The sequence below is a fragment of the Poecilia mexicana genome, unplaced genomic scaffold, assembly GCF_051168715.1.
Source record: "Poecilia mexicana isolate PSO_F unplaced genomic scaffold, ASM5116871v1 scaffold_1, whole genome shotgun sequence".
Taxonomy (NCBI): domain Eukaryota; kingdom Metazoa; phylum Chordata; class Actinopteri; order Cyprinodontiformes; family Poeciliidae; genus Poecilia; species Poecilia mexicana.
The window spans coordinates 17,547,653-17,573,564 of record NW_028263370.1 but is presented as its reverse complement, the minus strand read 5'-3'; the positions used below and the strand labels follow the sequence as shown (position 1 = coordinate 17,573,564).

Below are 25,912 nucleotides of genomic sequence, written 5' to 3'. Positions count from 1 at the left end.
TATTCTTGAACTGCACAACAAAGTGTAGCATATTTTATTATATATTATATCAATTAAAATACTACTTGTTGTAAGGTCATCTATCTATCCTCATAGACAATATGATTCTCTCTGTCATAGTTACAAGATTATAGGTAGAAAATTGTGTATTGGACTCACGGCTGTGTAGTAGAAGCTACCGTAGCTACCGTCAGTGCGCCCTCTGGCGGACTCATTACGCACAAAAAGACCTTATTTTTATAACAATCGTATATTTTATTAGATTAACTAAAAGTATTATCAAACTATGCAACACTATATTCAATGGGTTAATAGGAAACTAAATGATCTTTCCTCACGTTTGATTATTGCAAATTTAATTGATTTTTTAGAAGCAGTCTTGCAAAATTTTTATATTTATTTCTTGTTATTGTCTTTAAATCATATACTATTTTTAGCTGTAGGGGGTGAACGCAAATGGCGTAAAACTCAACTTTATGTTTATTGTGAAATCTACAAAGAAAGACTGCAAAGCTGTCACTCAACACTAAAACATGCAAGGGAAACTTTCTTTGCAGAAGTCAGAAACAAAAGCATTAACAATGCTCTAGCTTTATTTGGAACATCTGATATCCTCCTGTGATGTTACCACCTGACCTGCAATCAAACACGGCCTGCAAACTTCTTCAGAGAAAAATATAAAAAATTAGAGGATTGATATTCACATTAAGTTCAGTACCAATGCTGTACACAGACGTAACAAATGCAGAAGAAATGACTCCATTTCAACTATAAAAGCTTAGAAGAAATTTCAATCTCCTCTTCCTGTTGACATCCACAACTTTTCCTTTTCTCAGGAAAGTCCTGCCTGTCATCTGACCTCATTCAAATAGTAAACTCACCCCCCTCATCAGGTGTTTCCCCCCAGGCTTTAAAAACAGCAGTTATCAAACCACCGATAAAAAATAACAATCTGGACAAATCACTACTGCAGGATTACAGGCCGACCTCTGACCTCCCATTCTTCAGCAAAATAATTGAAAAAGCTGTTTAAACCGTTAAATAACTTCCTAATTATAACCAAGTGCTTCGACTTCTTCCAGTCTGGTTTCTGGTCTCACCACAGTGCTGAGACTGGCCTAGTCAAAGTGTTCAGTGACATCCATATAAACACAGACAGTGGAAGAACCACATCAGTTCTGGTTCTGTTGGACCTCAGTGCAGCTTTTGACACTGTTGACCATGACATGTTACTGGAACGACTGGAGTTGGGTCGGACTCTCCGGCCCAGTACTCTGCTGGTTTGAATATTAAATAAAGAACAGGGACTTCTTTGTTTCTCATTGAAGAGGTCAGAAGTCACATGTGGTGTACCCCAAGGCTCCATCCTCGAATCCCTCTAATTTAATCTCTATATGCTTCTACTGGCTGAGGTTATAACAGGAATCATCTCCTAGGCTCATCAGTCTGAGGATTAGAGGAGCAGGTTTCTGTCCGGTGGCCCTGAGGTACCGTATTTGTTCCTTGTGGTACCTTTAATTATTTCCTCGACTTACCTTTCTGTTCTCCTTTAAAGGTTCTACTGCCGACTTCCTGGATTCTGCTCGTCTGCCTGGTTCCCCCTCACGATTTCAAGACTAAAAACAAAATACTCTCTTTAAGTTCCATGGCTGGCATCTTTCTGCTCCTCTTCCTCGTTTCAAGCTCTGTGAAACGTGTCCGTCTTCTGTCTCCACCATCCTGCGGCTGCCCTCTGGTTCTACAGAAGGTCTCCGTCGCTCCTAAACCCCCACACAGGCCCGGCTCAAGTCTCTGTCCACCTTCCTCTCATGAACTCATCTTCATCAGGAAGATTTTCATTTCTCCTGCACATTCCACCCTGTTGTTCCAGGTCATCACTGTTCTCCCACTCTGCTCCCGTTCGTCCTCCCGTTTCCAGATTCCCCGGACAAAGATACATTCAAATCAATTGTTTTTCAATAAACTTTTACTTTTTCATTTGCCTCCTGAGAGTTTTCTGCGTGTAGGCCAAAGGTTTACCTAAAACCATGACACTCTCAGGTGTATAAAACTGGAACTGAATGAAAGGCTTTATCACATTAGGGGTGTGCAGCACATTTTTGTAACAAGGTTATTAAACCTGTTTCACTTGAATTTTCACTCGATGAACCAGAGCTTCACTGATTAAAAACCTGCAGCTCTTAACATGCATAAAGCACTCATGACTCAGACACTTCTAAGGAATACTTTTAATTTTTTTAATATAAACAAAAACACCACCCAGAGGACGGACGGCTAAAATATCAGTCGACTAATTGCAGCAAGTAAAATTTGCATTTCATGATTTTACAGTGAACATTTTGGAAGGTCAGTGGAGGTATTTACAGCCAAATTATGAAGTTAAAAAGTTAAATATTCACAACTTAGCATTAACAAATTACAGTTTGTTGATGTTCTCCACTTTAAATAAATACATTTTTTATTTATTTAAAGTGTTTATTTACCTGTTTTCCAATGTTACAGTTTCTATTCTTTTTTTTACACTAACCCTACAGAGAAATTGTTGGAATTTTTATAGAAGTATAAAATGCGATTTAGTGAACTTAAATATACCGTATAATAATATGACAGATCCTGAAAGTGAAGCAGTAAACTTTGTTTCTGTCTCCAAACATTTGGTCGTGAGAAAATATCCTGAACTCAGAACTTTTAGGATTTCACCTTCATGTTAAAGTCGACTGAGACCAAAGATGGACTCTTATAAATAAAATAGACTTTTATTAAGTAGATTTGTTCATCATTAACAGAGAACTGGGATCACATTCATGTTGGGAAATCTTCACTGAAATTTAACTCGACATAAACAAAGGTGCTTGAAGATGACAATAAATTAGGATATTTTAAAGTCGCGGCGGTCAATTAAAAATAAAGTAGATGATTATTCTGGTGCGTAAAGGTTAACAGAAATGTTCGGATCAGAGAGCAGAGGTGTGACTTTCATCGCTCTCGCTGTCATCGCGTCGTGTCCCTCCCAGACTGTCTTTGTTTGACGTCCGGTCCTCGTCGGCCCGTCTGTCCCAGTGAGTCGTGCCTTTGTCTTCTGCTCCGCGATTGTACGGATTTACAGGATACTGAAACACAAACTGCTGGTCAGCCTCATGTTTAAACTCTAGATTTGATCAAATGTTTTAAACATCTTAAAGATTGAAGATTTATTTGTTTCTACCTGCAGACCGGGATTCGTGGAGGCTGCCTGGAAATTCATGTTCCTGAAATGCAACAAAACATCTCAGTTAAACACATTTACTTATTTTGTTGTTTGTTTGATAGGAACAGACAGAAGAACCAGATCAAGACAATCTGATGCCTGCATCACAGTGTGTACAGTACTGCAACAACCGTCCCTACAATACAACGGTGTATTCGGCAATTGTAGATAAAAAGAAAAACAGGGAGTGCATTTCTGCTAGAAAAAACCTCAAAAACTTCCTAGAAAAAAACAGAAATTCTGAGATTTAAAAGTTGAAAATTTGTCAGAAAGAACCCAGAAATTTTGAGATTAATCTAAAAAAATTTCTAGAAACATTTCTGAGTTTAAAAAGTCAAAAATTTGCAAGAAAAATATCAGAAATTCTTAGATTAATTAGTTTAATTAATTAGGGCCATTGTAGACAGAAAAAAGGAGTACATTTCCAGCAAAAAAGTTTTTGTAGAACATTTTTTAGATTCATCTCAAAATTTCAGTTTTTTGCTGGAAATTTTCAACTTTTGGAGATCAGAAAAGTACTTGTTTTGGTTGCTTGAATTTTTTTAGATTAATCTCAAAATTTCTGAGTTTTTTGGTAGAAATTTGCTGCTCTTTTTTATATATATTTATCCACATTGTCCATAATATTGTCTTGTAGATATGATTTATTTTCAGCCAATGGCCTTTTTTTGAGTCAGTACGCTCCAGTTAATGATTAATCAATCACTAAATTAGTTAACGATTATTTCAAGAATCTTTTCATCACATTTAATCCTACTTACGTGTAACCTTCAGTTTTACGGTTGATGTCGAAGCTCTCTCTGTCAGATTCCTTTTGCTTCCGACTCTTCTTGACGCTAAAAGCAAACAAGAATCATTTAGTTTTACCAGTTTGAGTCGTTCACCGAACAAGAAACCACAAAGCAGACTGAGGCTCACCTGATAAATAAAGCCAAGAAAACAATCAGTGCCACGAACGTCAGGCCCAACAAAACCCCCAGAACGATGACGACAGTCTGGTTTGACAAACTCCCTGAGTCGGAGCTCGGAGAGTTTATCTCTACGTCAAAATTAATGTCGCTCCCAAACACCACGGCCAGCTCCGTTCTCACCTCTTCAGACTGGCTCTGCAGCTTCCTGGTAAATCAAACAGACAAGTTACAACTTTAAAGGGGACCTATTATGCAAAACTTACATTTTGCATGTTTTTAAAATTCCATTTGGGTTTCTACTGCTTCTAAAAACAAACTGAGAAGTTAAAAAAAAAATGCCCAGGCATATTTTTGGCAAAACATCACAGCTCGCCATATAGCAACCCAAGCTGAGCTCCAAGACGTTTGGTCAGCTGGTTTTATCACTTTATGTGCTGTACAATGGCTGCTGGAAAAGGCAAGTGTTTTGTTGCTGGCTTGTCATCCAAAAACCACTTTTTGCATTCTTGTTGGTTGCACAGGAGGCTCTACTTCTGCTTTTCAAATATGTTTACAGCTACTTTTATGTGCCAATGGAAATATTTGGACTTAAAGTGACAAGAGGCCCTAAAACAGCTCAAACAAAATGATCTAAGAATAATTTTGTTTAAAAATTGTATTGCACATGTATAGCCCAAAGACCTATCCCAACCTGGTCAAGGAAGTATAGTAGGCCACCTTTAAAAATCTAAGATTGGAGTGTTACATTAAATTTACTATGTTCCAAAAGTCCCATGTTTGAGTGAAAAATTAAACTCCTACTTTGCGACTTCCTGAGTTTCAACAGCTTCATCGCCATTGAAAGCGACGAAGCTGACCAGAGTCTTGACCGATTCCCTCAGCATTCGGCTTTCTTCTCCACCAGAGCTCGAAACCTGGATTATGTTCACCTTCCAGCCCAGAGTTTTACCTAAAGCCCTGAGACAAAACAAATCCGCGATATGACGACAGGAATGGATGAAATAAATCAGAAAATAAACAGAACTTTATTCATGAACGTACTCCTCCAGCTCTGGAACCTTCTTCTCCACAATGTTAGCCGGCTGATTTATAGAGATGATCGTCACGTCGCTGCTGCTGGCGCTGCCCTGAACCACAACCTGCGACAGGAAGGAAGGATTGAAACCAACCCACCAACCCACCAACCAGCCAACCAACCAACCAACCAACCAACCAACCAACCAACCCACCAATCCACCAACCAACCAACCAGACAGCCAACCAATCAACCCTTCATCCAGTCTTTGGCATTATGCCTTAAATGTCCAGTGGCATAAAGCTCTTAGGGATCAGTAGTTTTCATGTTCAACCAAACCACCAACATTCAGTTTCAGGCTCTTACCTTTACTGTGGTTGTAGCAGAAAGTCCATCAGGATCTGTGGCCTTCACCTCCACTGAGACGGTTTTTCCACCCAGATCTGCTGCTGACACCACATACAGCAGACCTGAAGCCGGTTCCATGTCAAAGGAGGAGCTTTCTCCTGACAGACTGTAGACCAGATCACTGTTGTCTCCGACATCAGGGTCTGAGGCCTGAGGGTGGGCAGGAAGAAAGAAAGAAAAGTCCTTAATGGTGCTGTAGAATATGTGTTCAGATGAAGCTAATTTTTCAGATTAAAGGAATCTTTTGAAAATATCAAGCTTTAGGCAGGCATTAAACACACTTTTAAACAAACTCAGGTTTCTGTATTGATCTGATTTAATGTCATGTGTTAATGTGCTTTAAGTGGTAAATCATCAAAACTAGCAGAAATTAAGGCTTAAAAACATCAGTCTTTGTGTAATTAATCTATATAATGTGTTTAATAGTAGACTGCTGCATCCTTGGTGCACACAGGAGCGCTATCATAGATCCTTCCTCCGAAAAGCTCTTAGACTGTAACCACCACTAGTCCCAACAAACTCAACGAGTGTTTACATCCCTCATGCTATTTGCACATTTTCTTCACTTCTGTGTAGTCTGTTGGTTTTCATTACAAATTTCTGATAATTATTGAGTTGGTAAGTAATATTTCATTAAATTCAGAGCAGGGATTGGATTAAATAAGTGTTCACGTCTTCACACTCCTTTTCAAACAGAAAAAAGTGCTAAGCTATTTGTTTTGTTCTTGGCTCATGTTTTCTCTTGTCCTTCTGATTGTCATCTTGTTTTTAAAAACCTGTTTGAGATAAATAAGTAAAATGAAATGTAGTCTGTAGTTGTCTAAGCAAAACTGTAGGTGCGATTTTTTTAAAATAACTTTTACCAGCTCTATTAACTCTTATGTTGTAAATTCACCATTATTGAACAGTTTCTTATTCTTATTTTCTGCTTGTAGATTTTTTACCTGAGTGTTGTGGTTTGTTATTCCTAAGTTGTTCACATAATATGTGGTGTTAAGGAAACGATAAGCTTCCTTCACATTCCTGAAAATGTGACTGCAGATTGTTCACATATTAACCACTTTAATGGTGGGAGGGTTTCAGGTCAAAGTACGCAGCCAGGTGTTTATGGCCCTTACAGTAAATGATCTGCAATCTCACATCAATGTGGAGATAAACAAGTTCAGAAGCACATTTCCCAACCAGCCGATAGGAGGAGTTTACCTTCACTTGGATGACTGGGGTTTTGTACGGGGCGATGCTGAACACAGAGGCTTCATAATCGTCTGAGGAGAACGCTGGAGGCTCGTTTACATCCTCCACCTGAATTCTGACCTGAGAGACAAAAACGTCCATTTGGTTTGTACAAAAGCAACGATAAAGAGAGTTTGTGATGACAGCTGTGTGATGTTGTTTTTACCATGACCACTGCTGATGTGGGAGGCGTCCGCGTGTCCACAGCCTCCACATCCAGGATGTACCACTCCTGCTCCTCCTTGTCCAGCTCTTTTGTGGAAACGATGGAGCCATCGCTGTCGATGGAGAACAGGTCTTTGTGTGTTCTCAGTTCGTAGGAAACGTTGTACAGGTTGCTTCCTGCAGAGGCGTGGACCTGCCCCACGTTGATCCCTGAATTCTCGTTCTCTTTTAGTTTGAAGTTGTAGGAGGAGTTCATGAACGCCACGCTGTCCACCAGACTGGCGATCCTGATGTTCACCACCACACGAGCTGCACAGACACGTCATTCAGCCTTATAGTATTCCCACAATGCACTGGTCTGATAACAAATCGCTAATTTAACAAATGTTCATGTATAAAACATTAGGACCATCTTTATTTCAATTGCACACAAGTCACTCATTGAGCCATTAGGAATAATAAATAATCATTACGTTTGTGAACACATTAAATGCTTAAACACGATACAAATAATCACTTAGCTTTCTGGGAAGCCATCTTCTTTTGGAAGGGGATTATGGCCACGGGAAAAAAAATCTGACTTTAAGGGATTTTCATCTAACAGCATTTGGAAATTAATATTTTTCCACCTCAGTCACAAAAACGTTTTGAAAATCTTTGACACTCCTGAATGTCCATCAAGTCCCTGGCTTGGTAAAAACAACTATAATGTCATATTATGAACAAATCAACCACCAACAATAGTCAAAACAGTTTAAGGAGTTAGATAGTAAATGGTCATGTTTTATTTAGTTCCCCCAACTTCTGGGGTTTAATTGGAAACACAAGTGTAGAGTGAGAAAACTTTCCATAAACAGAAGTTAGACCTTAGAAAATAAAATAAAAATAATTTTGTTCGGTGCTGGTGGAGCCTTTTTTCATAATAGCAATGAACGGCTAATTTTAATGCAGCACTTCAGTTTTGGAAATCACATTTTATTTAGCACTTTAGGATTGCTAAGTTGTTACTTTTCTAGCTTCCTATAGCAGATGGTTGTACTGCAGTGCTAGTAGTATGAAGTACAACAAACAGATTCAGTTTCAGCTGTTTTGTTGTAGCTGTTTGCTTATAATAAAAATGTATATTTTATTTTTTTCTGATTTAAAGTTACTGCTGGGATAAGCCGTTACATCGTGCGTGCACCAGGAGGTGTGTGGGATCCACTTTCTGGGTGTATTTATAACAACATTTAACCCTCAAATAGCCAGGATCACACTGGTCACACATTATGATGGCCATAATAACCCGAGACCTTAAAATACAGGCCTGTAAATTATGTCGGAGTTCAAAACAACTGTTTTTCAGAGTTCTGCCGCCTCTTCACTGGGTAAAGTTCAGGATGTCTGCAGCCTCAGGACCACTAGTGCATACAAAAATAATAAAAACTAAGCAATATTCTGACCTGTGGCGCTGAGCGGAGGTTTTCCATGATCTGTGGCCTCAGCCGTCAGAACCAGCGTGGTGTCTTCTGTTACATCAGTAAGGTCAGAGGTCAGCGTCACTTCTCCTGTTTCGCTGTCTAAAGCCAAATGTGGCGAATGTCCTTCAGAGAAACTGCAACCAGACATTAAGAGAAAAGCTGCCTGATTAGTCGATTTGTTTGATTTGAGACAAGAATATTTTAAATAAATAAACTGGTGTGTTTGAGTGATTGAAATACAGGGTTTTTATATAAAAACCAGTTTAAATCTGCCACAATTCGTTACGATAAAAATGCAAACTTCATTATTTTATTTGAATTTTATGTGACAAACCAACATAAAGTAGTGCATAATTATCAAATGAATGCCAAATACGAGAGATTCAAAATTTATTTTACAGATAAAACCCTAAAAATGCAACATGGATTTTATATTTATTGAGGCAACACTTTGCAGAAACACCTTCTGCAGTAGTTAAGTTTTCAGTGGTATGTCTACCAGCTCTATATGTCAAGACATTGAAGTTTTTCCCCAAACTCCTTTGCAAAACAGCTCAAGCTCAATCATATTGGATGGATTATGTCGATTTTTAGCCGTGCCAAAGATTCTCAATTTGATTTACAAAGCATGCCACAGTTTTTTCTTCTTTTTATTCTTTGTGAAAAACAAAAAAGATCCTATCATATCAACTTCATCCTATTTTGTGATGGTTTGTGACTATAAATCTGTGTAAACTGCAGTTTGTGGTTGTAATGTGAGTTCTGAGCGAACCTGTAGGTGATGAGCGAGTTGTTCCCGGTGTCTTTGTCGGTGGCTCTCAGCGTCAGCAGCAGCTTCCCCTTCTCTGCCTCTTTCACCAGGGTGCTGGTTTCATAGCTGCTGGAGCTGAACTCGGGTTTGTTGTCGTTGACGTCTGTGATGCTCACGCTGATGGTGGTGATGTTCTAGAGCACAAAGTTTGACTTAAAACATTGTTTTGCAAACAAATGTGTGGAAAAAAAGCTGCTTTAAAGGGGACCTATTATGTAAAATTCACATTTTGCATGTTTTTGTACTTCCATTTTACTTTAAAAAACACAACCAGTTGTTTTATGTCATATTTTTTGTGTCTGGAAAATGAGCCGTTTGAAGAACCTCCCGATTGCTACGTCACATTCCATAGGCAGAGAGTCGTTACCTAGCAACCCCAGCCAAGCCTCGCTCTGTTACCTAGCAACCCAAATGGAGCTCCAGAACATTTGGAACATTATGCGTTGCACAATGTCATTGACTTACTATTTAGAAACCACTTTCTGCATTCTTGTTGCTTGTGCAGGAGGCTCTACTTATGCTCTTCTAAGATGTACGGTTGCATATTTACGCATCTGTTTGCAGCCATTTTTATGTGCAAGTGTAAATGTTGAGTTAGTGGGTGTGGCCAGAAGCAGCTTGTCTGGACTTAAAGTGACAAGACGCCATAAAATGACTCATTCTGATAGGAGCCACAACTGATCAGATTAAATCTCATTATTTAAGGAAGATTGTTGTTAGAGATTATCATTTTGTTATTACTTTAGTTCACATTCAGTCTATGGATTATTGTGATTTTTTGTTTAAAGTGTTCTCTTCCTTATGTGTGTATGAACTGACCTGGAGGTCACGATTGTCTGCTCATCTTCATGTGAAACAGTTAACTCTGTGTTTCCCAGACCTTAAATTCTTATCAACCAGAATACCTCCTAACTAAGGAACTGCCTGTGTGCAGTCGTATTTTGTCTTGTTGACAGGTTGACCGAGATTCGAACCGGGCTCAGACCGTAGATCAGATATCACACCTGGAACTGGGTTGCTAGTTGTTTGGGTTAGAAGTTTTACGACCTCTGTTGTTTTTCCTGACTGCCCCCTTTGGCTGTTTTTCTTTGACAATAAAAACAGGGGCTCACGCGGAAGCAGACCAGAACGCTCTGTGAACGGCTCGGAGGAGCAGTTGGCAGAGTCTTCTCCTTTTGCAAAAGCTTGGTTATAAAATTCATATACGTTGTCTGTGATTCTTTTATGTAGGTTCAAGAAAAATACCCAGCAATTGTAAGCAAAAAATGTCATAAACATGTTTTGTATATACCAATCCCATCCTGTTCAAGGAGGCATAATAAGTCACCTTTAAGTACTATTAGATTTAATGAATTCTCTGAATTATTCCTATTATTCTCTGTTATAAAACTAAATACTAAAGACATTTAAAGGGAAATAAAAAGGTTAGCTGCAGCTTTGTCTCACCTCTCTCTGTGGGCTGCCTTTGTCTGAAGCCTTCAGAACCAGGTTGTACGTTTCCGTTTTTTCCCGATCCAAGGAACCAACAACCAACAGCATCCCATCCTGCAAAACAAACATGACTTCAAGATCCACAAAGCAAAACTCTCTGGCTGTTCGCTATTAGGGAAGATAAAGATGCTGGTTTTACTCCACTAGATCTGAGGCTCACCTCTCTGAAGCTGAAAATGGGGTGAGGTGGACTGAGTGAGAGGGTGACCTCCCCGTTCAGACCGATATCTGCGTCTGTGGGCTGGATGGTGAAAATTTCTCCGGGGTTTTCGGCTGAATATTCTCCCTCTGGGATCTCCAAGGGGTAAGGGATGTTGGGGAACTGAGGGCTGTTGTCGTTATAGTCCAGGACGGTGATGTTGAGCTGAGCCGTGGCGCTCAGGCCGTCGGTGGGCTGATCCACAGCTACAACCTGAAACAGGAAGGATTTACAGCTTAGAGCACAATAAACAATAAATCAATTAACCACACGATAAATTAAAATCATTTCCATTTGGACAACAAAGAGATGCTCCATTTGATATCGTTGAAAAGCCGCCATTTTGAGAAACGCTGCAAACATTTGACACCCGATACGAAGTAGTTAGTCTGCAGTTTTGTTGGTTATTTTGGATTTTTAAATGTTTTCCTGTTCCAGTGTTTTGGATCTTTGAGTGGATGAGCTCACATTATTATGCAATTATTATTATATTACTTGAAAATGGTCTCAAAATGACAATTTTATCATTTATCCCAATAATTTCTAGTGTGATTTGACGTCCTTATATCTCACTCTAAAATTTACTGTGACCTATTTTTGCTCCAAAGATCTGAAAAAACAGTTTGCGCTGCTGAGATATGTTGACTTGTAAATATTTAATTTTATGTTTATCAGCACTAGGTACATTTATAACAAAAGGCTAACGACAGCCAAGCACTTTACGGATATACAGCCGTCTGTGATAAACAGTTCATTGTTCTTCATCCAAACGGGGCGGCGAAACGTTGACCTCTAACCGTTGTTTATGTCCTGTTGCAATCAACTCAGATATCATGTGGAAAATGACGTCAATGTTCTCTTGGACGTGGAAAAACGCTACAACAAAAAAAAAGACACTTCATCTAAACTTCATGGTAACGTAGATTAGATGGTAGATGTATGGAGTTGGTGTAAAATTAGGGCTATTATATATAAAAAAAGAGGAGAAAATTTTTACCAAAAAACTCAGAAATGTTGAGAATAATCTGACATTTCCTAGAAAAAACAAGAAGATTTCTGAGTTTGAAAAGTTGAAAATTTGATAGAAATACTCAGAAGTTTGTCATCCACGACACAAACAGCAAAACCAAAACATAAAATATAATCACGTTGTACAGAACGATACCTGCTTACCTGTAACAGGTAGCTGTCCTTCGTCTCTCTGTCCAGAGTCGAGTCTTTCTTTAGTGAAACGACTCCTTGATTGTTTATGTCAAAAGTATCACTGGTGTAAACAAAGTGACCATTGGAGAATCCGACCTGCACAGGAGGAAACGTTTGTTAAATAAATAAAAGATGGACAAGAGTAAAGCACTGAGCAATATTTAAAAATATAAAGGTAATAAATAAATACCTTTCTTAGATGTACCTATTATGTAGTGAATATTTTCTTCCTTTTTTTTACTATTAGGTTGTAAAGTACGTGGGATTTATTTTTAAAGAAATGTTTTAAAATTTAAGAAAACATTTATTCCTTTTATGGAAACAATTCATCATTTTCAAAGCAGTTGAAGTTTGTTTTCTTTAGTAATAATAATAATAATAAAAGATATTGTAAAAAAAAAATATTTTAGTTTTTTTTTAACATGGACTGAAGGTAAAATAGTTTTTAGAGTTGTAAATGTTGCCGAACCCTTTAATTGTGAAGTATTTCTACTCATACCTGAGTAAATGTCTGGATTTTCAACCCACTGAATGAAAAACAAACATGTTTTAACCAAAAACCCACCAGACACAGAAACACACCTGCAGTTTTTGTTAAATTTTCATGTTTTCCATTGAATGAAACTAATCTTTTGCTTGATTTTGTTATTTTTTGTTACTTATATGAATTATTATCATTTTGGTCCATAAAATATCAAAATTTCCACTTAACTTTATATTTTGGTTCATTTGGTGATGTAATTTTAAAATATGAAGTAATTGGTAATTTGATCACTCTTTTTACCCTTACTCTTAATAATTTCTTGGAAAACGACTTTTTACTTTTACTCAAGTAAAAATATGTTGAAGTCGTGCTACTGGTACTTGAGTACAGTTTGTGGGGACTCTCCCGACCTCTGACCTCACCTCATCTATGTCAGTGACCTCCATTGTGAGGATGGATGCACCGCTGGCCAGATTCTCAGAGATCGCCACATCGTAGCGCTCTTTGCTGAACTTTGGAGGGTTGTTGTTGACGTCCTTCACCTTCACCACCACAGATCCATTTCCGACCAGCGAGGGCGATCCGCCATCCGACGCCTGAACGCTCAGGGTGAACTCTTTGACCTCGCTGTAGTTCAGAGGTTGGACGAGACTCAGGATCCCGCTGGAGGCATCCAGCTGAAAAACCGCCGGCTCAGATGATGGACTCTGCTCGGAGATGCTGTAGGTGACTCTCCCATTCACTCCTTCATCCGGATCTTCAGCCGACAGCGTCAGGAGGCTCGTTCCCACTGCCTCGGTTTCGGACACTTCCACCTGATACTCCGGCTGTGAGAACCTCGGGGTGTTATCGTTGGCGTCGGTTACTTGGATCGCCAGCGTGGCGGTGGCGGACCTGGCAGGGCGACCCTGATCTTCAGCCACCACCAGCAGCTCGTACGCCGCTGTGGTCTCCCTGTCGAGCGCAGCAGCCAGGCTCACCATCCCGGACACTGGGTCGATGAAGAACCGCCCATCCCCTCCTCTCAGGGAGTATCTGATCTCCTTGTTGAAGCCGCTGTCTTTGTCTGTGGCTGCGACTTCGGTAATGTTGGATCCCACCTCTGTGTCCTCTGGGACAGACTTTGAGACAGAACTGGAGGCGAAAACAGGGCTGTTGTCGTTGATGTCAGTGACCTGAACCTCAACGACCGCCGTGTCAGTGGTGGCGCCGTCGCTGATGGAGATTCCCACTGAGTAGTTGTGTGGGCCGTCGTCGTGGTCAAGCTTCACTGTGGTTGTGACTTCACCGGTGGTGGAGATGGAGAACTTATCAGCCTCTGTTGTAACTTGAAGGGTCGGAGGCTCAGAAGAAATCGCGAGGAAGTTCACCTGAAACCAACGAGGAAACATTTAGGAGGCTAAACGGATTTTACTTTTGCAAAATGCAAAAAACCTGCAAAAATACTCATAATATTTCATCATGAGTATTGATGCTTTCATCATGAAATTTGATGTATTTTGTTGAGATTGTATGTGATATTAGAGCATAAATGTGAAGCAGAAGGAAAATGATGCATTAATTTACTTTTTTTATGGAAAATTTTTGACATTTCAAACTAAAAAATTTCCTTGTATTTTTTCTCCAGAAAATGATTTTTTGGCAGAAATTTACTCCCTTTTTTTTCTATCTGCTGTGGTCCTAATGCAGCGTCGTAAAAATCCAGTTAAACCATATTTTAATGTTTATTTCTTTTTATTCTGATTTAATCATATGCTATTTACATGATTACAATGAAATGCAAAAAAGAAATAAAATACCCTCCCTCGCTGCAGTGACAAGCATAACTCCGCCCACAGACAAATTTTGGAAAATGTCGCCAAAGTGGGCGGAGTCAGGAAACGCTAAGGGGCGTGGCCAAGTCTGAGGGTGAGTGGAGGGTCAGGACAAAGGAAATTACTTTTGTCCGAGCAACGTTGTTGCCACTTTTTGGACCCGAATAGCCAGTAGTTTAGTGAATGTTTTGTGTTATTTTGAGTGAAATGGTTTTATACTTTTCCAGCTGTATTTATCTTACCTTCACAACCAGAGCTCCTGGTTCCTGCTCCTCTTCTACGGCGCCTTGGTAGAGTTCCTGTAGAAACTGAGGATTCGAGTTACCTGGAGCGCGAATGATCGCCTGTGCTGATGTGGAACGGGATATGGTACCTCCTGAAGGAGAAGAGGGCAGAAATGTAACTGTGATTCAGTTTTTACCGTCATGCCTGTTCTGAGCGAATAGATTTTTAAAGTAACCAAACGCAGGGAGACAGAAAATCTTCCTGTTATCAGGAAGCGTTCTGACCCAGAAATAAACGTTTCATAAATCTACGGTCACATGATTTACAACTAGCTGCAATAATAGTTTTATAACCTCCATAAATTGGATAAGATGTTAAAGTAGACGAGGTATATGTGCTGAAAGATAGAGTTTGAAGGATAAATAAACTTTATATAACTATTATAGGACAATGTTTTGATTCCTGCTGAATAGTTACAGCTGTTGCTCTGAGCTCTGTGTTATAATCTGCAAGTGTTTATGATGGGTATTTTTCCTTTCGAACCTACATAAAAGAACCACAGACAACGTATATGAATTTTATGACTAGGCTTTTGCAAAAGGAGAAGACTCCGTCAACTGCTCCTCCGAGCCGTTCACAGAGCGTTCTGGTCTGCTTCCGCGTGAGCCCCTGTTTTATTGTCAAAGAAAAACAGCCAAGGGGGCAGTCAGGAAAAACAACAGAGGTCGTAAAACTTCTAACCCAAACAACTAGCAACCCAGTTCCAGGTGTGATATCTGATCTACGGTCTGAGCCCGGTTCGAATCTCGGTCAAACTGTCAACAAGACAAAATACGACTGCACACAGGCAGTTCCTAAGTTAGGAGGTATTCTGGTTGATAAGAATTTAAGGTCTCAGAAACACAGAGTTAACTGTTTCACATGAAGATGAACAGACAGTTGTGACCTCCAGGTCAGTTCATACACACATGAGGAAGAGAACACTTTAAACAGAAAATCACAATGATCTATAGACTGAATGTTGATTATCTATTGATTAACATTAGACTGAATATGAACTAAAGTAATAACAAAATGATAATACCAAAAAATCTCTAACAGTTTAGACTTTTAGTTTAATCTGTGTAATAATATCTTTATTATTTACTTAGATCTGGTCTTAGTTTATTTCTCTGTAATCTTGGATCATTATTATTATTTGTTAATTAGAACTGGGTTTCAGATTAGTGATTGTGTTTCAGGTTTTTCTTTTTAGCCCTAAGATCTCCTTTTCTCGTCTCTCTACTTTATTTTCTCTCTAAGACTCGTTTAAGAAAAAATGTGGCCACTCGGTAGACTGCGGCATAACAGAAACGCTGTAGTAGGTATGCCACGCCAGTGGGTGGCGCATGTGGGTTACACCATTTCAAAAAAAGATGCGTCTCACATGTACACACTGAAACACAATGGAGTATTAGGGCCATTGTAAAAAAATAAAAATAAGGGTACATTTCCGTAAAAAAAAATCAGAAATTTTGAGATAATTTTAAAACATTTTCTAGAAAAAAGGTGAATTTTTCTTAGTTTCTAAAGGTAATTATTACAGGATGCTCCAGAAAACATTAATGATTTACCGTCTCTGGCAGTGATGTAGAGAGGAAACTCCAGCACTTGGTTTTCCTCCAGAGGAATGATTTTAGCCAGCCTGATCTCTCCGGTACTAGCATTGATGGAGAAGTATCCGTCATTGTTACCGAATGTAATGGAATATTGGATCTCCCCGTTCTTTCCATCGTCTGGATCCTCTGCCTCAACCTGTAGAGTCAACAACAAACTCATCAGTGTGTAATTTATCAAATGTTCAGCTAATATTTGTGATTATTAAATTAAATGTGTGAGCTGTTTCCCTTCCTCACCTTGACAACCAGGTTTCCTACTGTCTGATTTTTAAACACCTGTCCTTCATACATGCTGCTGGTGAACGCCGGGCTGTTGTCGTTCTCATCCAGGAGGCTAACGGTGACTTGAGCTGTTGTAATTTGATTGGGAACTTCTGTCTCCTTCGCTTCAATCTTCAAATTGGAAAAAAAATCATACAGATGCATTGTATTCACCCTGCTCACGAGCTAAAACTAAACGCCACAATTTAGGGTTTCTAAATCTTAAGTATTATTGTCTGGTTTATAGTGCAATTATTTTAGTACTAGGGCAGGGCAATATATACAATATATATAGAGACAAATACATGATCAATGTCAGAAGATATTATAATTTCATTGAACTCTGATCCTGAACCGCAAAGCATTCTGGGGGATGTAGGCAAAGGAAATGCTTTAGCTGCTCAACCTCTCGTGGCAAGTGAGGTGGAATCAACTCACTCGCTCTTTGGTTACCTAGCAACTCACTCGCTCTTTGGTTACCTAGCAACTCACTCGCTCTTTGGTTACCTAGGAACTCACTCACTCTTTGGTTACCTAACAACTCACTCGCTCTTTGGTTACCTAGCAACTAACTCACTCGCTCTTTGGTTACCTAGCAACAACCTGTCGAGTAACTTGTGCAGCAGCAGTTTCAGGTTTCACCACTGATCCTCATAATTGCTTAAAAATAAAAAACAATGACATGGAGTGAAAAGAGAAACTTAGTACAACAGCAAGGGAGGAAACTGAGATAAAACAGGAAGAGTCACGCCACAAGTTTGGCAGTATTTCAGATATTTAACAAGAAAATCAAATCAATAATTATCGATATCAACTGATATGAAATATGGTATGTGTTTCAGCCATATTGTCCAGTCCTACTGAGTACATTTTAAACAAGACAAAACTAACTCACAAGTAACTTTTCAGCAAGAAGTGGGAGATTTTTTAAATAAATAATCGCTATTGATCAAAAGTGCCGGTTACACTGGCAGATTATTTCACTCGGAACAAGATATTTTTCCCATGTTGTAAGTGAAATAATCTGCCATTGGAAGTAGTATTTTTAAATTTACATTACTAAAATTATTGACTTAAAGCAGCTCCTATGTCTTGCTGAAAAGTTCCGTGTAAGTTAGTTTTGTAAAATTTAATATGCACTAAGATATTTACACTAGAAACTAGACAAAAATACCTAATAAGATTATGTGTTTTTGCAGTGTAATTAGGGTAAAATTCTCTTCACCTGGAATACGAATGTCTCGGTGACCTCTCGGTCCAGAACTTCAGGGTTTATGACTCGGACCGTCCCGTCAGGGCTGATGGAGAAGGAGGTTGATTCTGGGAGGATTTGCAGGGTTCCCACGAATCCTCCCTGTGGAACGATTGACAAGAACAGAACAGAAGAGAAATGAAATAATAAACTTTGCATTTATGTGATTAAGAGTAAAACCCAGTTGTTGTGTCAGGAAAGTCCACCTGGTCCTTATCGGTGACGACAGCTTTGAACACGACGGTGTTAGCGGGGGAGTTTTCCAGAAGGGAGATGTTGTAACTCGACTGATCAAACTCTGGAGCGTTGTCGTTCACATCTTGCACTGTGACAGACACGACGGCATCGGCGGTCTTCAGAGGGTCGTCTCTCTGGGCCGCCTGCAGACACACAATCATATTTCATACAGGCTGAGCTCAACGCCACAGTGAGTCCATGTCATGGCTTTCTGAACTAGTGATATATCTTTATTAACTTGGGATGCACGATATATCGACACCAACATCGGTATCAGCCAATATTAGTTATTTTTTTTAACATATCGGTATTGGGACATAAATAAAACTGGGCCGATATTAACAACTGATATCTATTTCCATCTTGTTCCAGTTTGTTTCTGGTAGCTTTTTTTCCCCAGAGGTGTCAAAACAGTAGAAAAAAATGTATATAATATCGGTAAATATCGCTTATCGGTCAAAACAGCAATATAATGTCGGCCCAAATTCTTTTGTTGGCGTTTCCCTAATATATACAGTTAAAAGCAGAAGTTTACACACTGCAAAAACACAAAATCTCACCAAGTATTTTTGTTCAAGTTACGAGTGCAAATATCTTAGTACGATTGAAATAAGACAAAACTAACAACTCAAATAGCTTTTCAGCAAGATACAGGAGCTTCTTTTAAGAATATAATTTCTTAATATTGATGAAAAAGTACAAGTTTAATTACAGATTATTTCACTTATGAAATGGGAAACGTGTCTTGTTTAAGTGAAATAATCTGCGTTCTACTGCCAGATTATTTCAGAGTTCAAATGCAGCAGAAATGTACATAAATGTCTGATTTTAGAGACATTAATAAATAATAAATATATGACATATTATTCCTCTTATTATTATGGAATTTAGAAAATAGAAATAATTTTGGCAATTATAACTGAGCTAAAACAAGAGAAGTTCGCTCTGATTAAACTTTAGAAAGTTTATTTGTGTCTTTTTCTTTGGTGTATGTAAACTTCCTCTGTGCTCTCATAATATCGTTAATGATGATAGAGTTTTCTTCACTTTCTACCAGGGAATAAATGATAATACCTTGATGCTGACAGAGATTTCACTGCTGTCCATTTCCTCCCTGTCAAACGACGTCACCACAGTCAGAACTCCGGTGTCGGCGTCGATGTTGAAGTTTGCTTGGTAATCGGAAGGAGAGACTGAACAGACATACATATTTTAGATTTATATGACTGATTAATGTGCTCCTGTTCTATGGTAAACATGTCTGAACTGACAGTTTTACCACAGCAGGTTTTCTGTACCTGAAGTGATGCTGTATGTTATCGTCATGTTGATCCCAGTGTCTCCATCTTGGGCCTTTATTGGTTCTGGTCGTATTTCACTGAGATCCCCGTCCTGAAACACAGTCAGTCTGTTCTTCACAACAATTCTGTCAGTTTGAAATAAATTTCTGCTTTACATCCAAACAATGAGGTAAAACTCACATAACCACTAAATGAGCCTCACCTGGTTCTCTGGAACAACAGCCTGGTAGAGACTGTGGCTGAAAAAGGGATTTAAGTTGTCAAAGTCGTGTACATCGATCTCAACTGAAGTTGTGTCATTCTTTCCGCCGCTGTCCTGCAACAGGAACAACAAAGAAAGGGATGGTATATTCATTATAAGAGTTAAATAAATCAGAATGTATAAATATAGTTTGTTTCTGTGTTTTCTTACCGTGGCAGTGACAATAAAATTGTACTTTGGTACAACGTTGTAGTTCAGAGGTCTGATTAACGTAAACGCCCCGGAGTTTGATAAGGAAAAGTCTGATGTTACTGGAGTCTAGAAGGAGAACAATGGCATCAACAGCCAGTGATATACAGAACATTTGTAGAAAATCAAAAAATGCTAAACTTTTTATGCACTTAATGGGCTTAATTATCATAAAATTAGAATGGAAAATACAAAGATTTATTAGTAAAAAGCATGTTTTTTAGGTCCATATAGGGCTAGCACATAATGGAGAAAATACTGATTATTGCCAAGAAGTTAGTGTGAACGTTTGTGCAGCAAAAATGTTAATTTGTTACGTTAGATCTTAATAAAACATTTCCAGAGGTCATCAGAGATCAACCCGACATTAACAAAGTCAAACAATTACATTTGTGCAGCTAAGATTGATGTAGCACAGTTGGTGTCAACATCACCACCTACTTTTCTTGCTCGTAGAGAGTAGTCGACTTAAATAATTATTATTTAACTTTCAGAGTTCTTACATAGGTGTATGTCAGGAGGTTGAACGCAGGTGTGCTGTCTGCGTCTCTAGCTGTCACTCGCAGAACCTCCGTGTTCACAGCGTGAATCTGAAAAACAACAGAACGACACACCATCATCACTGTGCACCAAAAAAACACAACCATTCATTTAGTCTCCAAAATCTAAACAGATTAAGCTTACGAATGAGATTTTAGATAAAAAAAAACAACAACAACCTGATTGAAAGATAAGAAAGGCTGCAGCACAAAATCTGGTCTTTAATAAAGCTGAATTATTTGAGGGAGCCAAGAAAGACAAAAATGAGGGAAAGTTTTGTAAACTTTTTAATAATCCAATCTGTTTAGTATGAAATGTTTTCTGTCTCCTTAATACTTGATAAACAGTATTTTTCTGTCCAGCTTATGGACAGAAAAATAGTCATTTCTTTCCAACTACAGACAGATTAAAAAACTTCTTTCTATTGAAGTAAACCCACTAACCAAGTTATCAAGTTTTTCGTTAAATATCTTAGTACGCTTGAAATATGACAAAACTAACGTTATAGCAAAGATATTAATTTAAAAAGGACTCATTCCACTGGCAGATGGCAAAAATATCTTACTATACATGAAACTAGTGGAACTAGTACTTTTTAAAAACAATATTAAGGAATTATTTACTTAAACAAGCTACAATTTCTTGCTGAAAAGTTACTTCTCAGCTACTTTTGTTGAGATATTTGTTCTAGAAACTAGACCAAAAATACTTGGTAAGATTTTATGTTTTTGCAGTGATACTCATCATCCAGAGCATGCAAATGGCCACTGTGGAAAGAAATAATTCCTTTTAACAGAAAAAACTTCCAGGAGGTTATTTTTGGATTTCTTTAAGGCAGCATGTTTTAAAAATATGCTAAACTGTTTAATCCTGGTATGAAAAAAGGAAGACAAGACAGAGAGAGAAAGCGAGGAGAGATAAATCGGCTGCTTTCTCATTTATTTGAGAAAGGCTGAAGCATGAAGTCATAAAGTTGGAGATTTATTTTGACAACACTGAATTTTTTTTATCCCCATCAATAATATTTCTGTTAATCACCTGATTCTTAGATGTATGAAAAGTTTACATTCCTTTCCAACAGATTGACTTACCTCTGAAATAGATTTAGAATAAAACTTCTTATCAAATACTGGACTGTTGTCATTGATATCATTGATTATCAGCCTGCGGGAGTTTTTGTACTGTAAAAATAAAAACAAAGTGACGCATTTTAGTTGTTAATCAATGAGTTTGTCATGTTTGCTCCATAATTGTGGAATTTCACCCACCGACAAATCATCGTTGCACACTAAGCTGTAGTACAGGACTCTATCAACCTGCAACACAGAAACACAGAGGATGTTAGTTCTGCTGCAGCATAAATGAAGTTGAACATTTCAGTGAAGAAACAAAAACTGCATTAAATATTCAGCAAACAATTTTAGGTACAGTAAAGTGGGGGAGCTTACGTCAGAGACTACGACGTCGGCGTCGAGCGGCTTCTTGGTGCGAACAGTCGCTGTGGTTTCCCCTGCTGTGAAGTTCAACTCCAGAAACTGAAGGTGCGACTCAAAAGGGTCTCCCTTCAGCTTCACGGTAGTACCAAGTGGAATACCGGACACCAGCTCCACATCACCTGCAGCAGCAAAAAAATTATCTGGTAAACTAAATTTCCTCATGAATTCATTAAATCCAGCTACCAATAAATGATCTGTTTCTGCAACATGACAGAGAAAAGGCATACTCAACAGAGGCAGTCAGTCTTAATTTAACTATTTTAATCAGAATTAAATTAGTGTATTTATCATCTTACCTGAATATCCTTCATCCACTGCACCCAGATTTACAGTGGCAGACGCTGAACCACAGGTTATGGTGGTGCTACCTGCAGAAACATAAATAACTTTAAGGAAATCTGCAGAACGAGATCATTCAGGTTTTTCCCCCAAAGTTCGGAGAGGAAAAATTGCTAATATTGCACAGATTCAAGATTCTTCATTGTCATATCATATGTGCTACTAAAGGCCTATAAATTACTGGAAATACTGATGTCAATCCAATAATAATGATCTAATTCTCAGAGTTACTAGCTACATTTACTCATTTATATTTACTTGAGTAACTTTTTGGAATAAATGTCCTAATAGGAGTATTTTAACTATGCTGTACTTTTCAATTGTATTATGAAGCATCGCTGCTTTACCCAGTGTGTGAAACTTCACTGAATGAAGAACAAGCCTGTTTTCATCAAGAAGAATTACCGGACACACACCTGCAGTTTTTGTTAGATTCATAAGTTTTATATTGAAATAAATAAATAATTTTTTTTTTTGCCTGATTTTGTTATTTATATGAATTATTTTTATTTTGGTCCTTAAAAATAAATATATATAAACAATACATTTCGTCATAACTTTACATTTTGATCAATCTGATTATGTAATTTTTAGATATTAATTGACTGATGTTTTGATTAGTTAATCAGGTCTTGTGTTTTTACCAAAAACCTTTTTTTCGCTTACTTTTAGCTTCAGTAAAATATGTTGAAGTAGTGCTACTTTTAAAATGTCACTTTCATTGAATAATGTGGTGGTTATTTTACTTCAGTTAGCTAAATAACTAACCGAAGTAGTTAGAAGTATGTAGTAGTAGTATGTTGAAACAACATAATTCAACAATTATCTTCTACACACAACTTTTTATTAGAATAACTGAGTCTCTAACTAAAATCTGTATTTAATATACATAGAAATACTTTTTCTCTTCAATATCTGGTATTTAGACTTATTCATATTTCAGGTTTGAAATATATATCTTTTCATAAGTGTATATTTTTGAGTTCCAGTAATATTTTTTTTTCAGCTGCCTGAATAGATAATAATAAAACTGTGCTTACGGGAGGATTAAACAGATTGTTTTTTAAAAGAAAGTGTTAAGTGCAAACATTAGAAACATATAAAATCCTTCTCTCAAACTTAAAAAGTAAGCTCTTGATATTTGGCACTTTAATTTCTGCATGCACTGGCATAAACTCTGGGATGACATCTCAGTAATTTGTTGGACATATGGAAGAGAAACTGTTAACAAAAGTATCAATCTTCTCAGAGTAAAATAGATCCGATACCAACATTCACATTGGAATTTACATTATCAATATTTAAACGCCCAGCCCTAATAAAAATACAAAACTGAGTTGTCAAGGTCCCTCATAAAACACGTAGAAGATATACTAAGAGTCGTAAATAAATAAAATAAACCATAAAACTAAGAACAATAAAGGCACTGACAGCGATAATAAACATGATTCTGCATATAAAAAGTTACTGTGTAAAAGACCTGATATTTTTACTAGAATACTTCTTTTTTTTTTTTAGTAAACCGTATAGTATGTTACAAATTTGGGTAGTAAGTACAAGTTTCTGTATGTATTGAAACTTACAATACATACATTACCAAAAATTTTACCCAAAATTTTGGGTAAAATTTTAATGAGGCTTCATTTAAGATTCCAATCTAAAATGGAGTAATCATCTTGCTTCACCAGCAGGTGGCGACATTGTCAACATGCTACATTAAAATGGGAAAGAAGAAGATCGCGAACATCCACGAAGAAATCCAACGATCCTTCGAAAACTGTTTTACTTCGACATCATGCACTTATTGAGCTGACATTTTAAATGGAAAAAGATTCGGGAAAAGGTGAAACTCTTAAACGAAACAACTCTTAAAAAGTCATCCGCCGTCGTTTGGAGAAAGGAAAATGTATTAGCTTTCTGAACAATATGTCCGTGTATTCAGGCCAAATGTTTATTGTTTGACTAATATTTCAGGTCATTCTTTTTTCTTTTTTTTTCTACACAACTGAAATTTAAAAATAAAAGAAAACAGGTTTAATTATACAACCAAACCTACTTCTTGGTTTTAAGCTAACATTTGTCACAATAAACTATTATTGTACTTATTCAGTTGATGCACAATATCTAACGTGAATTCATTAGCTTACATTGCACAATAATTGCATTATAAATAACAAAACCAGATGTTAACATGCACTGTAAAAAGCACAGTTTCTGTCTCACTGACAATAAATGACACTGCTTTCTTGTTTTCAATTAGTTAAGATCACCAAATCTTTTTTCCCTTTTGTTAAATCTCAGAATAATGAGTTTCTTCAAATGTCTATGAATTCATAAAACTGGTTGTGATCATAAAATCAAGACAATACCATCCCAGACTCCAAAGACACCATAACCACTTGAAGTTATTCTGTTTTTATCCAATGTTTCTCACAGAAACAGAACCTGAATTTGTAAAAAAAATATTTAGCTTTGTTTTCCCTCAAGCTGTAATTTAGATATTTTTCTGTTCTTTCTCGGTTCTGAAGGACCTGAAGTTGGACTGTAGGTTTTGGTTTTTGGGTTTACACCAAATGAAAATGATGACAGAGACAGTAATAGAAGTGTAGGGTGTGGATTTTGAACCATGGACACGACTGATAAGGAGCGACGTCTTCTCTTCAGAGCTGAAGCGTACTAAACTAAAAGCTCGTTTTCTTATTCTAGACTAAACGAAAACTGATCAAACACCTTTCAGCGCTCTCTGAGAGTGGATAATTTAACTTAAGAGTTAACTTTAAAGAGTAGCGGCTCAGATTTTGTACAACAAAACTGCTTTATTACACTGTAGGCTCTGGTTTCCTGCTTACAGACGAACCTATTCCACCTTTACTCACCTATGGCACTTCCAGTAACGACATGGATCCAAACAGAGACAACTAGAGCGACGCATGTCCGACTCCAACCAGCGCCGTCCATGTTGGTCCGGTTGTGTTTCCCAGTGAACTGAACTGATCAGCTGAACCACAGGCGCTATGAATGGTGTGCAATTTCCCTCTCCCTCCTTCCCACCAATCATCTTTTATGACAGGCTGTAAAATGTTGCAGTGATGTTGGACAGTATCAAAGATCAAGGAGCACAGAGTGTCATTTCCCCTGAACAGTTTACAGCCTGCCTAAAAGGCCTGACTGACACCAGCTGCTCGCTCGGCCGGCCGCAGCTGCTGTGCTTTTGGTTTATGTTCCAGATGTGATTCAGTGTGAGGTTAGATATTTTAATTTATGGGTTTTTCTGAATCCTCCTATGAAAGCATTGCTATGATGAGGCCCTTGTAGATAGAGGAAAAAGTACTAAATGTACACAAAACAACTCTGAAAGTTTGAGAATAATTTCAGAAATTTTCTAGAATAAACAAGAAAATTTCTGAGTTTTTAAGTTGAATATTTTTGACTTTTAAAACTCAGAAAATTTCCAAAATCTGAAAATTTGTTTATTTTTCAAACTCAAAAATGTTCTTGTTTCTCAAGAAAATTTCTGAGATGAATCTAAAATTTATTTTTGATTTTTTTCTTGCAAACTTTTGACTTTTCACGTTCAAAAACCTCCTTGTTTTTCTAAAAAGTGTATGTAAATATACATAAAAAAACTAAATATAAAAAAACTAAATGTAATTGAGTTTTTTTTATATGTGTAAAATCTTTTACAGAGATGTTACAAAGGTTAAAGTGATC

General features: G+C 37.7%; 1 protein-coding gene across 1 annotated transcript; it reads right to left on the bottom strand.

Moving 5' to 3' along the window:
* Window positions 1-4,004: 4,004 nt before the first annotated feature.
* Window positions 4,005-25,464, bottom strand: LOC106910771 (protocadherin Fat 4-like). Its single transcript, XM_088005720.1, has 28 exons — window positions 25,078-25,464; window positions 22,159-22,230; window positions 21,815-21,981; window positions 21,635-21,682; window positions 21,458-21,547; window positions 20,330-20,416; window positions 19,788-19,895; window positions 19,578-19,691; window positions 19,373-19,466; window positions 19,149-19,267; window positions 18,044-18,217; window positions 17,811-17,939; window positions 16,562-16,717; window positions 16,280-16,460; window positions 14,684-14,817; window positions 13,050-13,997; window positions 12,114-12,239; window positions 10,902-11,153; window positions 10,697-10,795; window positions 9,212-9,384; window positions 8,422-8,573; window positions 6,981-7,288; window positions 6,785-6,895; window positions 5,540-5,731; window positions 5,200-5,297; window positions 4,960-5,115; window positions 4,166-4,363; window positions 4,005-4,083 (listed from the first exon to the last, which is right to left on the bottom strand). Exons 1-28 carry the CDS (start codon window positions 25,157-25,159, stop codon window positions 4,005-4,007), a joined length of 4,647 nt encoding a protein of 1,548 aa, XP_087861846.1. The 5' UTR covers window positions 25,160-25,464.
* Between the last annotated feature and the right edge of the window lie 448 nt (window positions 25,465-25,912).

Coding starts and splice junctions, on each gene's coding strand:
- LOC106910771 (XM_088005720.1), bottom strand. CDS start 25,159: ATGGACGGCGCTGGTTGGAGTCGGACATGCGTCGCTCTAGTTGTCTCT. Junction 21,683..21,814: donor CCGACGTCGTAGTCTCTGAC/GTAAGCTCCCCC, acceptor TCTGTGTTGCAG/GTTGATAGAGTCCTGTACTA. Junction 19,896..20,329: donor ACCTCCTGACATACACCTAT/GTAAGAACTCTG, acceptor TTCTCCTTCTAG/ACTCCAGTAACATCAGACTT.